This window comes from Echinops telfairi, unplaced genomic scaffold, assembly GCF_000313985.2.
Source record: "Echinops telfairi isolate 266 unplaced genomic scaffold, ASM31398v2 ScPeMD7_7473;HRSCAF=8511, whole genome shotgun sequence".
NCBI classification, from domain to species: Eukaryota; Metazoa; Chordata; class Mammalia; order Afrosoricida; family Tenrecidae; genus Echinops; species Echinops telfairi.
This window is the reverse complement of record NW_022111377.1, coordinates 9,078,519-9,092,213: the sequence shown is the minus strand read 5'-3', so window position 1 is coordinate 9,092,213 and position 13,695 is coordinate 9,078,519. Positions and strand designations below refer to the sequence as shown.

Below are 13,695 nucleotides of genomic sequence, written 5' to 3'. Positions count from 1 at the left end.
AAGAAAAAAAAGCAGGAGCCATTTTAGAGCAACAGGCAAGTGTACAGTAGCGAATATATTTGCAGTTATGTGACTAAAGCCAGCCCCCTGGGTAATTATAATTCTGTAGTGTATACAGGTGTTTAGCTGTGAGTTCCTACTTCCTTACTTGAAGTTGTGCATAATAATTCCTGAGTCAAAGGGTTTTGCAGGAAAATATCCCTGCGTGTGACTAAAACTAGACTAGATAACTGAAACGAGCAATTAGCCCTCTTTTGAAATGCTTTCTGGGTCAGAAGAAAAGTTTCTGCCTTCCATTAACCTAGCGTCCTTTTCCCTGCTCCTCTGACTGTAGAAATTCCAAACCTATTGATAAGGAGCTTTCCCTTCCCCAGCGAAAACTGAGCCGCCTAGGTGTGCCACAGCTGCCAGTTAGCCCGGTCACGTGGCCCCTGAGTGCACGCCCCCGGCGGCCCCGCCCCCAGAGCCTTGAGGTGGGTGTGCTTTTACTCCGCCGCAGACGCTGTGAGCTCCACCGCCGGGAGGAGACTTGGGCAAATGGCTGCCCAGGGTGGCTGAGCACTCCGCCGACAAGCCTGTGTGACTGTCGTGAGCCGGTCAGGAGGGCTGCGCGGTGTGGGTCGCTTGTAAAGCCTGGGAGGAATACCTGCTAAAGCATGGTGGCGCATGATGAGATTGGAGGTCTCCTACCTATTAAAAGGACGATTCGAGTCCTAGATGGGAATAATCAGTCCTTCCGAGAGCAAGAGGTAAGACTGTAAGGGGAAACGTAAGCCAAAAGGAATGTTTTCCAACTGTGAAAACTTTTAAGAGATTTAACAACAACAAAATATTTTATAGTATAGTTTATAACTTTTGATCTAGCACTGTAAGCTTGGTTTTGACTTTATCCAAGTTTGAAATGTGTTCAGAAACTAAGGCATTTACCGGTATTTAAGTAGGTGGGTTTATAGTTTATCATGAGTGAACACAAACTTCCATATGAAAGAAAAAAGATTTTAAGTGTATAAAGTACTCGGTTTGGTTAAGTTGGTCACTTCTTTTGATTATTAGAATTTAGATTGTGTGGGGTTTCCTTGGTTGTTTTTAAAATGTATTTACATTAGTACTTAACAGACTCCTAGGAACTGCTTAGGGAGTGAGATGGAAAATAAGAATCTCTTCGTTGAAAGTTAATGTTAGTGAACCGACTACAGCCAAAGTACTATCTGACCTGGTGTGTGCGCGTTCTTTTTCTTTCCACATCTAATAAGTTTAGTATGTACTCCCACTTTTCAGAAAGAAAGAGCTTAAAGCATTTAAGCCCAATGCCTTGCTTTGTCTGGATTCATTGTAGTTTTTAAAAATATTCATGAACATTTATCAAGATAAGTCAAATGCTGTTTATATAGTTTTATGTAATCTTTACAGTTGCTTTAATGTGATATAATATTGTATTGGTATATACGATGTACTAAAATGTATATATGTACTCTATCAATTACGTATGTTAGGAATAGTGTTCCTGAATTCAGTCAACCATACACCTCCTGTCTTGATTGTGGCCATGTTTTCATGGGTGTAGACCTACCTGTGCCTTATCTTAACCATACATTTTAAATATGTGCAGTTTATTGTATATTAGTCATACCTCAGTAAACTTAATTAGACACGTACAACATACACTTTTGGGTAGTTGAACTAGTTGCTGGAGTAGGAGGTAAGCTTTTATTCGGTGTGGTTTGGCTTGGTTTTTGTTTTGCTTGTTTATTTTTGCTTATGTATATGCTTCGGTTTTCTAGACTTGTCCATACAGGTATTAAGCAAGTTAAATACACGCTCATCAGTGTAGCTATGGAAGCTGATCATTTACGTCTGGACAATCAGGGTCAGGAGCTAGTCGTTTCTGTCTGGTATCAGACATTGCCCTGCTTCTGGCACACCTTTACTGGAAAGATGAATACTGGGAAAATTGGCAGGTTTTTAGAACTAGAAACACACAGCCTTCAAGAAATGACCTCATTTGAGTATTTTTATTTCTCTCCCTACTAAATAGGGAAGAAATCCTCTCATAGCTCTTTTTTAAAAAATCTTTTTAAAAATAGCCTTTCTATTTCCATCCTTATTTCTTGTGAAATAGGAAAGAAGATTGTTTATTGCATAATCCAAATAAATAAATCTTGCCACATACAGGAGCATTGAAAAGGTTCTTGGAACAACTCCATTGTCTTTGAGTCCATTTTTCCACAAACTTTTAAAGTCTATTAAGTGACATCATTATTGGAAGGAAAACTATTTTACAAAAATCTGAAAGCATTACAAGATTTTAACCTTTTTGGGGTTAAACCTTTTCTAGAATGCACAGGACTTCTGAACCTACTAGTAGATTGTGTAGCTAATTAATTAATCATTTAATCTGAAGGCAGATTTCATATAATAGTGCATGTGGTTGCCTAGTTAAACTAGACAGTCTGATTAAAAGTTAACCTAAATTTATGTCATGGCTGTTGGGTTGATGTTTTTCCTTCCAAGTAGACTTTAACCCTGATGAAAGATTATCTTTTGTACCAAGTTTCTTGAACATGTTTGTATTCTTTGTTTCCAATAATATTCAGATTGTCTTTTAAGGAGAGGGCATAGTTTGAATATCTATAACATTGTGGCCAGGACTCCAAAATAACCTTTACTTTTGGTAGGACATACTGCTCTCTTATCACCTCAGATATTGTATCTGCATTGGGTGTGCGCATGTGTGTAATTTCAGCTCTCTAAAAAGATTGTCCTAGAAATGTATTTTGTGACAATGCAAATATTTAGGTTATTAATAATTAAAACAAGGTAGTTAAGATAGATTAACTGGGGCTCTAAAGAAAAACTATTTTTAATGTAGTTCACATGGATCAAATCCAAACCTTTTTCAAAAGGCACAGCTTTTTAACCCAATATTATAGGCCACACATGTCTGCCTAATCTATACCACCCTTTCACAAAAGTACTCTGGTATTTCCCCCCACATAGTATATGTATCCTAGAATTAGTAGTATGCTATGCTGTAACCCATATTTGGTATTATGCATGTACAAATCCCATCACACTTTGTTTTTTTTAATTGGCAAGTTATTTTATCCATTAAAACTCTCTGAAGTCTTGAAATATAAACACTAAGTGTTTCTGTGGTTTCTGCCAAATAATTTTTCCATGTGCCCCTTAAGTAAAGCTGGAAAGGTGCTAATGGATGGCCAAAAGGATATTGAAGAACAGGAACGCCGCCCCCCCCCCTCATATTACCTGATTTAATACCACAATTTCTTACTAAACAAGACATTTAAAACTAGATACACTCTTAAGAGTAACATATCTTTTGTAGAGAAATGAGATATAGACTAGTTTTTAAAGGACTCTGGAAAATATTTAACCAAGGACTGCTTTGCATAATTTCTTGCTGCCCTAAATAAACAGCATTAAGAAATTTATATTAGTTTCTGAAAATGCTTTAGTAAATATATTTGCATTTAATTGTCTAAATCCAAATTGTTTAGATTTAGTGGTATCACATAATTTTGAGTTACAAAGAAATTAGTAATTGTATAGTAACTGAAATGTTAACATGGGAATTTTTTTATCTCTAATTTGATTTTATATAAAAGACCATTATAAAAAAATCTTTCATCTCAGCTAAACGGATTTTTTCTTCCAAATTCACTGGGAGAAGCACCTCTCCAAAGGCGTAAATTGAAATGAAATATTTTGTGATTTATTCAGAAGTCAGATATTGTTTTACTTTAAACAAGGAAGAACAGATTTCCTGACAACTGCTTGGTTTCTAGTTAATGTTGGCATATCTGACTCTGTGAGGTAATTATATCTCCATTCAAACAGAAGACTCTTTGTACTGCCTTTACTAAATAGAAAGGAATGCCTTGTGCACATGCATGTGTCACTTCAGTCTTGCACAGATGGGTATGGTGAAGGCATCCACGCATGGCCTTGGTCACCATGTGTGAGTTTACTACATAACTTGAAGGCTTATTTTTCAGTTCATTCAGTATTTGCACATTCATGGCTCTATATTCCATGTTTTATTTTTGAGTTTAATTTGGGGGAGATGGTTATCTAAAACCCTACCTCTTGAGGCCTTTACGGGTTCTGAGCTCACATTGATTATATAGAATAGAATGTCTTTTTACTGTAGTAGTTCCAATTCCTTTCTAACCTAGAAGAAGGTGTCCAAAAGTGTGTGCAAAATGGAATGCAAAGATAATGAAGTTTAGCGTTTGGAAGCCTTCTGGTAGATGTACATATTTAGGAACTTTAATGAAGCTACACTTCACCATTAGATATTTGAATAATTTATGTTTCATTCTTTCCAAAGACTTTTTAACTCTTTCTACCATTTTATTCTTGTTACTCTAAGGAAATTATTTGCACTCAATTTCTTCGTCCTTAAGGTCTAACATTAAACATTTGATCATCATTTATTACATTTAAAGTCAACTTTTATGAATTTCTCCATATCAAAGAATATTTAGAAAAAAATGTTACTTCTATTGTATTTTAAATGGCAGTTTTATGTATTTTTCAAATATATATAGCCTTCCAAATTCTCATCAAAATATTTTTCATTAAGTATAAAGGCATCAAATACAGACAAGACAGTACTATGTATACATTATAAAGGATAAACTTGCTTTATGATCTTAAGTTTTGAGACCCTGGAACAAGTGATGCTTGCTCTACTGTTATTTTTAAAGCAATACATGTATAATAAAATTTTTTGATGAAGCTTTAAAAAGTTTGTGGAAAAATGGAATTAAAAGGTAGTGGAATTTTCCCACAGAATTTTAGAAGCCACCTTGCATTTTCCCATTAAGTTAACAAATACATGCAAAATGATCAATATATTTATAGTTTTCAGTGTTTAAGTAGTAAGTGGAACATTCCCTAAGAAAGAATGTTGGCAGTAAGTAACATTTACTATGTGCCAAGTACTATTCTGAGCCCGTTAAACATATGTAATCTTCACAACAATTTTATAAGGGACTGTTGAGCCCCTATTGTACAGATGAGAAAACTGAGTCCCAGGGAACCACTTAACAAGGGCTACAACCAGGACTTCGATTCAGGCAGTCTGATTCCAGAACCATTTTGTGCTCTTAACCACTATATTCTGCCTTAATTAATATAGTCTTTTACTTAAATACCTTCCATTGACAGAGACCTCCTGCTTGCAGAATTGACCCGTTTGAATGTCAGGCATCTTTATTCTCTAACCCAGGCATCCTCAAACTACAGCCCGAGGGCCACATGCGGCCCACGAAGGACATGTATCCTGCCCGCCGGGTGTTTTTGCCCCTTTTGTTTTTTTACTTCAAAATAAGATAAGTGCAGTGTGTATAGGAACTTGTTCATAGTTTTTTTTTAAAACTTTAGTCCAGCCCTCCAACAGTTCTGAGGGACAGTGAGTGAACTGGCCCCGTTTAAAAAGTTTGAGGACCCCTGCTCAGTAACCTAATGTATTTGAAAATGAAATGCTATGAAGTCTAGAGTTTGCTTTGGAATATTCTAGTAGAGGCAGAGAGGAAACAAATTGTTATACTGAAAACTGAAGCTGCATGCTAGGTGCATGGGATTCACTAATGCTGTTGTCTATTTTTGTGGGGTTGAATTTATTTGTAACTGTTCTTTACATGTGAAACTAAAACCTTTTATATGGTTTTAGAATCAAATTTATTTTAATTTTAGCTTTTTTCCTAATGGTAATATTCGTTGCATTCTCAAAATGCTAGTCCAATATTTGGTCGGTCTTACACTATTTAGTTTGTTCTGTTTTGTAATAAACCACTGCTTTTCTATGTAAACTGTTTTAACAAGAACAACATCCATCTTCAGAGTTCCGTGTTTCTCTGTTACATAATGTGCAAACACTGTTCTGTGAAAGGGCTTACCTTTGTTTGCCCTGACGTGTTTGAAGTCGTTGAGCCTGTGCATACATTTAGTATGACCTGTTTTGTTTTGTTTTGTTTTCACAGGAGCCAAGCAATAAAAGAGTCCGATCTCTATCTCGGGTCTCATCCTTGGCAAACTTAATCTCTCCTGTAAGAAATGGAGCAGTCAGACGCTTTGGCCAAACAATACAGGTAAAAAAATGGTGGGGACTAATGTGAGGAGGGGATCTTTTTATAGAAACATAAATTTCGTGCTTTTCATTGAACTGTACAAACAGATTTGTACTGTTTTACTTAAATGTGCTTTGCTTGGTGGAATATATGGGTGAAGGTATGTTGTTACTAAAGCCATATTTGTATAACATATCTTTTATCAGAGGAGAGACTTCAATAATATTTATACCTCATGAGTCATTCTGACTGCGAAGTGCTTTAGAATTATTCATTGGAACTTGAATAAATGATTTTTCATTCATTTAGAAATTCTCAGAAGTAAGAAAAATTACCCCACCAAATCTTATTTTCTCTTTCAAAGTCCTTTACACTTCGTGGTGACAGCAGATCCCCGGCTTCTGCCCAGAAGTCATTCAGCAGGTCAACAGTCCCAACACCCACCAAAAGGAGAAACAGTGTCCTCTGGTCCGAGATGCTAGATGTCAACATGAAGGAGTCTTTAACTACGAAAGAAATCAAGCGCCAGGAGGTAGGCTTGCATTTATTATCAAGGCTACAGCTCTTAGGGCAGCGGTTCTCAACCTGTGGGTCACGACCCCTTTGGGGATCGAACGACCCTTTCACAGGGGTCGCCCGATTCATAACAGTAGCAAAATGACAGTGGTGAAGTAGCAGTGAAGATAATTTTATGGTTGGGGGGGTCAACCACATGAGGAAGTATATGAAAAGGGTTGGGCATGAGAAAGGTTGAGAACCACTGTCTTAGGGTATACTTAAAAAAAAAACGGCATAGGCAGTGGGGTTTATACTTTTTAAACTTATCTTTTGCTAGAAGGGCAACAAACTAATAGCTTTGGCAAAATTAGCCTGCACGTTTTATAGTTGAGCATAACACATGCTGGGCATCACTTTGCAATTGGTGGTCATCAAATGAAACAACTCTACTGGGTGAAATTATAAACCACTGAGTCACTTCAGGGAAGGCACTGTTTAAAACATCAGCTAAATAATGTAGATATCATTTGTATATAATTTTCTTTTTTAAAAGGAGGAAATTACTTATGATGTTTGCTGTTTGGGTTTTTTTAAGGCAATATATGAAATGTCCCGAGGTGAACAGGATTTAATTGAGGATCTCAAACTTGCAAGAAAGGTCAGTGACTAACTTGCTTTCTGTGTGCTCTATTGCTCGTTGCCGTTGAGTCGTCCTCTGAGCCGCGCCGTCTGTGCAGCTGGTAGAGGGAACTGTTCCTGGAGGCGTCGAGGCTGAGGGCTTTCAGCATCAGATTGCCAGACCTGTCTTCGGAGGTTCCTCTGGGTGGGATAGCATGTGCCCTAGTTATTTAATTTCATTTTATAACTTCAAAGGGCTATTTTCTTAAATGGAAGAGTAGAAAATAACTACTGATGAGTCCTTTTTTTTAAAAGATGAAGTGTTGAGTGTTAATACGATTCTGTTTGAGGATTAACATATACTTATTACTTTGATGGTGGCAAACAGATTCCACACTAGCTTTTATAGAGTTAGTCATGTTTGTATCAAAGTATACTTCAGTTGGCATGTTTTATTTGCTTGATCTTTTGGTGTAACGCATTTCTCCCCTCTGACAGGCCTACCATGACCCCATGTTAAAGCTGTCCATTATGTCAGAAGAGGAACTCACACATATATTTGGTGATTTGGACGCTTACATACCTCTGCATGAAGGTTAGATAATGCTCATTAATTTTCATTGGGGCAGGGGTGTCTCAATCGCAGTTACATAATTTTAAATCCTAAGTGTCTAATTTAGTGCTGAGTTGTTTTTTTAAATAAACCCATTATTTGGTATTTCTGCATTTTTACCCTTCAGATTTGTTGGCAAGAATAGGGGAAGCAACCAAGCCTGATGGGACAGTGGAGCAGATTGGTCACATCCTTGTGAACTGGGTATGTCTGAGTTGTTTACTTAGGGGAGCTATTTGCTGATGTCATCCTTGCAGGTGGTGATGCGTATCAGAGCAATTTGATCCATTCACATGGGATTCTACAAGCACACCATGCATTGAAATGCAACATTATAACATAGGTTTAACAGTTATAGTCTCTATTCAAAGCAAAACAAAGCGTTAGTTTGTGAGTGGTAGTGTTTTATTTGTTTTACATGTATTTCCTTGAGCAGAAATCCATATTACATGCCACTAATTATTTGTTTCATTCTTGCGATTGACATTTAAGGACCAGGTGCTAGGCCTTGATCTAAGACCTAGGGAGTCAGTGGTGAAGGACAACCTCTGCCCATGGCAGTTAACATTTTGTGAGACAAGGACAGGTAAATAAACAGTCTGAGGGAGCAATGGTTTTGATGGAGGAAGAACATGTTCAGTGCATTGGGAATTCCGAAGATGAGCCCGTAACTAAACTGAGATGGCAGGAGGAGGAGTCAGGAGTCTTTAGTGGAGTAAATTAGAAAAAGGTGTTTCGGGTTAGCCCAGAGTACTCTCCCCCTCCCATAATCACGTGCAGAGCATTTCCAGAGCTGACTTTAATATTCTCAGGATTAGTTGTGGATTTTTGTTTCACAGTTATAGGTTTATTAATGGACCAAATCATAACAGGACTTCATCTTTGTTTCCCTTTAATTTCTCCACAGTTGCCAGGCTTGAATGCCTACAAAGTCTACTGTAGTAACCAGCTCGCAGCGAAAGCTCTCCTTGATCAAAAGAAACAAGATCCAAGAGTCCAAGACTTTCTCCAACGATGTCTTGAGTCTCCTTTCAGTCGAAAACTAGATCTCTGGAGCTTCTTAGATATTCCTCGAAGTCGCCTGGTCAAATACCCTTTATTGATCAAAGAAATTCTCAGACATACTCCCAAAGATCACCCTGATGTTCAGCTTCTGGAAGAAGCTGTAAGTTTTTTCAAATTTGTGCACTAGATTGTCTCAGAAAAGTATAAAATGGTGTTCTCAATCTTATGTACATTGATTTGGCATAGTGAAATTTTTTTCCACTCTCAGCTGGCAACTCTCTCCCCGGGTGGTGGTTTTAAATACCCATTACATCGGTGCACTGTGCACTAAGCAGTAAGAAGATGTAGTTGCGTTGCTTTTAGCACATTTTTAATATTTCTATCTGTATCAAGAGAGTGAGTCTTCATCTGATCTCTTCACTAGCTGGATGTGTGACCTTGGGCAGATCACCTAATCCTGTTGGGGTTGTTTCTTCTGAATGGTGAAATATCTGAATGTACTGATAAGGAAGTGGAGTATAAATTAGCATACTAAAGTTACACCGTCTTTTTGGACAACTTTTAGGTACTGATAATCCAAGGCGTTCTCTCTGATATCAACTTAAAGAAAGGTGAATCAGAATGCCAGTATTACATTGACAAACTGGAATACCTGGATGAAAAGCAGAAGGACCCTAGAATTGAAGCAAGTAAAGTATTGCTTTGCCATGGGGAACTGAAGAATAAAAATGGACATGTGAGTATATTGAGCACCAGTGTGCAGTGAGCTACTACTCCCTTTCCTCACATAAAGTCTGAAGGAAGACTGTAAAACAATCACATAGTAAAAGAAGGTTACAGGGCTTGCTTGTTTGTTTTTATGTGATTGGTTTTAATAAGGGAAGCATTTTGTTTCTATAGTTACTGAAAAAATACGATGATAAATGTGTCAGTGGAGCCCCAATAATACTTTACTTTTTAACTTTGAAACATAAATCAACTTATTTGGCTAGAATTCCCTTTCTAAATAAATTATTCTATAATACTTAATGAAAGAAAAAGAATATCTTTCAAAATGTATTTTGAAATTTACTTTCCTAATGACAGAAGTAGTTTTTAAACACTATTAAACACATTTCTAAAGCAGATTGCATGAATGCAGACTGATTTTAAAATATCTGAATTACAGAGTACCTGTTAGAACTAAAGTACAGTTGTGGAATGGTGTTTATATGGCTTGGGTTTATTTGGGAAATCTGACCTGATTTCCAGCATGAGGCTTAATTGAAATTTTATAAAGGCTTAAATTTGTGTAGGACAAAATAGAGCCATTAACATTTTTACCAACTTGCATTTTCTAATCCCTACTTTGTTAGAAAACTGTGGCATACAACACTGGTGTTTCCAGTCATGTTACTCCTGATAGTTAGGCCTTTGTAATGTGTAGTGTTTGCTTAGCTGATGCTTCATCTAATATTACACACCAGTTTGAAGAAAGACTGTCTAGATTCTGAGATTAGGAAAACATTCAAGTAGAGAGCAGGCATCGCCATCTTTGAGGTTATTTATACAAGAGAGATTAAATTTGAGGAAATCAATAATCACAACTTATTTTAATAATATAAGCGCTATGTGAGATGCTTAAAAATAGAGTCCATATTGATAAGCTTTGATGTCTGTTTTCCAGAAACTTTACATTTTCCTGTTTCAAGACATCTTGGTTTTGACTCGACCTGTTACGAGAAATGAGCGCCACTCTTACCAGGTTTACCGGCAGCCGATCCCTGTGCAGGAGCTGGTGCTGGAAGACTTGCAGGATGGAGATGTTAGGATGGGCGGGTCCTTCCGAGGGGCTTTCAGCAACTCAGATAAAGGTGAAAATGAATAATGTTTGACATGGAAAGGGGTGTGGGGAGGACAGGGGCTACGGGGTGTTTGTCTCTACACGCACAACCAAACATGTTGTACTCATCAGGGTGTCAACGTCCATCATCCCTCTGACATCAGAAGCTGTGTCTGATAAGTAACCAAGACCCACGTAGCACTTGATAACTTTGTTTTGTTCTCTTTTGATGATTTCTAGCTAAAAATATCTTCCGAGTTCGCTTCCAAGACCCCTCTCCAGGCCAGTCTCATACCCTCCAAGCCAACGACGTGTTCCACAAGCAGCAGTGGTTCAACTGCATCCGAGCAGCGAAGGCCCCCTTCCAGGAGGCCGCCAGCCCCACGGAGCTCACAGGTTTGCCAGAGCTCAGTGAAGAGTGTGAGGAGAACAGCCTGTCCGCGTCCAACGTCCAGGCACAGAGAAGGGTCTCAACAGTGTCCACCATCCTTCAAGTAGACGTGGAGGAAAATGCCCCCGAATGTGGGCCTAGTGTGCAGACAGCTGAGGAAAGCAGGAGTGTAAAAGCAAACCGGACGCAGTCTGGGTTCCGGAAAGCAAGGGACAGAGCCCAGTTAAGTGGCAAACGGAAAGAGACTTTGGTATGAAGAAAACTGCATTCACAGATGGGGACACTATTTATAAATGTGTACAGTTTTTGTTGTTGTTTGTGTTGTAACGTGAGTGTGGAAGTATTATAGGGGTTACTTTGTACCCAATTTAATATTTCCATGTTTTTTGTTATTGTTCTTTTTTTTAATGGCAGCTAAAATGACAGTTTTTTAAGAATATAATTTTCTTGGTTTCTTTAGCACATGAAAGCCTGGTATCTTTGGGCAAATGAAACATGCATAAATGTTTTTTTCCTATTCTCGGTTCATCACAACTTTGCAATACCAATCAATTGTGCTATTTATACTATTTGACCAAAATTAGAATTTTTTCAAATACTGAAATTTTACCAGTGTCTCTTTGAGAAAACTTGCATGCAGAATTTGAGATCATACCCTGGGTATCTAAAATTTACATGGAATATATATTTTGCAGTATTTCAAAATTTATATTGAGATATAACTTCCTTGGAAAACAAACCATAAAACCCTTATAGGTTTTCCATTTTATAAACTGGAATGCTTTATATTAGTTTGTTTTTTCACTGCACATTCCTCATTCATTTAACCTGCCGATTATTTAATTTTTTTTATTATAAAGTAGCTTTTAGTTATTTGCTTTTATTTTTTTACTTGATGTCCTTTCAAATCGACATGTTCTTAAAGTATTTTTCTTTGATTTAAAATGTGTGTGTACGTATGCGTGTGTATATATATATATATACATATATATATTTTTAAATCATATTAACTTTACCAAGTGAAACCAAGCCATACTGTTTTTGAGCCAATTAGAAAATCACAGTGATTAAAGTGTAGCATTTTGGGGTGGTGAAAGTAAATGAAATGACTTAGTATATTCTAGACTACTGAACGAAAACCACCTTACGAACTGAGTTGAAAGTCGTAGCATGGACTGAAAAGCAAGAGGGAAAACAGGATGATTGGTAATAGGTTTTTGTGTTTTGTTTTGCTTTAAAGAGGGGAAAAGAGAGTCGTTTTGTCTTAAAGTAGAATGTCTGGTTGTGCCAGTATGTGAGCGATAGTGAAGCTCAACTTGAGGGTATGTAGTAAGTTGTAGAAGGTTTAAGGGGAAGTGAACTTTATTTGCCTTGGTTTACAATACCAGCAAATAATGCGTTTGAAAAGAAGCGATGAGGTGTTTTGAAGTCTTTACAGAGTAGATCAGTTGTGGTGGACTTATTCATAGGATAGTAAAAAAGGCTGGTGAACCTCTCACTGCAGAATGCTGTATGAGTGGCAATACTTTGTATTAAAAAAGGAGGGAGAATCATAGTCTTTAAAAAGGGGTAAACAGAGTGGGCCCCAAACCATGTGTCATGGCAGGTTTATAATGCCAATCGGTTCAAGTAAATGTTGACTATTATGTGAAATATATTTGGCCAGTGAAAATGAAAATTGGAAAAGATTGTAAATAGATCACTCCAAATGATTTCTCTGTATAAATGAATTATACAATTAAAAAACAAAAAAAACCCACCAAATCACCCTAAAGCTTTCTCACCTGTTTGTGTCCGGAGCATTTTCAGGAGTCCGTTGGTGAGGCGTTGGAGGTCATGGCAAACTTCACTAAAGGCCATGAGGATCAGCAAGTCTTGGGAATCCATTATTACGCTTTTAGGAAAACAGAAATCATAAATAAGCAGTTGTGTTGAAGATAAGTAAACCTCTAACCTCATGATAATAAATGCTAATAGCAATGCATTCAATTAATTTGGTTAATTTCAGAATACCATTTAGAAATCTTCAGGTTTCTAATTTTAGAACTTCTTAATTCAAATGTGGAATTACTTTGGTTGTGATCTGAAAAATCAGAAAACAAGATTTCTAGTCATTTCAAAAGGTATATAGAATAACCATTCTTTCATGAATGAACTTTGTCAACCTTTGAAGTTATAGACACAAGTTATGGTTCAAATGTTAATGAAATGGTGTTTCATCTAAAACTCTACCTTCCTTTGACTCCTTCAAGAGAGAAAATAAGACCTACAAATTAAGTAAATATATGAAATGAATGTTCTTTGGAAATAACACCTATATTTGAGAACATTTCGTGATCTAACTCAATAGTTCTAAAACCTGTTTGGCATCAGAATCACTGGGTCTATTAAAAAAAAATTTTTTTTTTAAAGATAACCCCCCTCTACCCCTAGACATCCCTATTTCACGGAATCCCTGTCTTGGGGATGAACAGGAAGACGGAATTTGCAGAGCACTCCTTCCTGGTAATTCTGATGCAGGGAGTTCCTTGGATCAACATAATCACTCATCTTGCCAATCACCTTTACATAAATTATATATTAATGAGTAACATCTATTAGTATTTCCTAGTTTGCCTTCAACTGTCCATGATCTGAGTTTCTTGAAGTCTGT

The 13,695-nt window shown here is 37.1% G+C and overlaps 1 protein-coding gene and 1 long non-coding RNA gene across 2 annotated transcripts; one reads left to right on the top strand and one right to left on the bottom strand.

The window, feature by feature from the left end:
- Positions 1–539: 539 nt before the first annotated feature.
- On the top strand, positions 540–12,809 carry NET1 (neuroepithelial cell transforming 1). Its single transcript, XM_004712617.2, has 10 exons — positions 540–749; positions 6,009–6,116; positions 6,460–6,627; positions 7,189–7,251; positions 7,710–7,806; positions 7,952–8,028; positions 8,732–8,989; positions 9,395–9,565; positions 10,496–10,682; positions 10,892–12,809. Exons 1-10 carry the CDS (start codon positions 657–659, stop codon positions 11,296–11,298), a joined length of 1,629 nt encoding a protein of 542 aa, XP_004712674.1. The 5' UTR covers positions 540–656; the 3' UTR covers positions 11,299–12,809.
- Positions 8,212–12,960, bottom strand: LOC123521169. Its single transcript, XR_006679636.1, has 3 exons — positions 12,827–12,960; positions 10,571–10,671; positions 8,212–8,918 (listed from the first exon to the last, which is right to left on the bottom strand). It is a non-coding gene; the product is annotated as an uncharacterized LOC123521169 (long non-coding RNA).
- Positions 12,961–13,695: the final 735 nt, after the last annotated feature.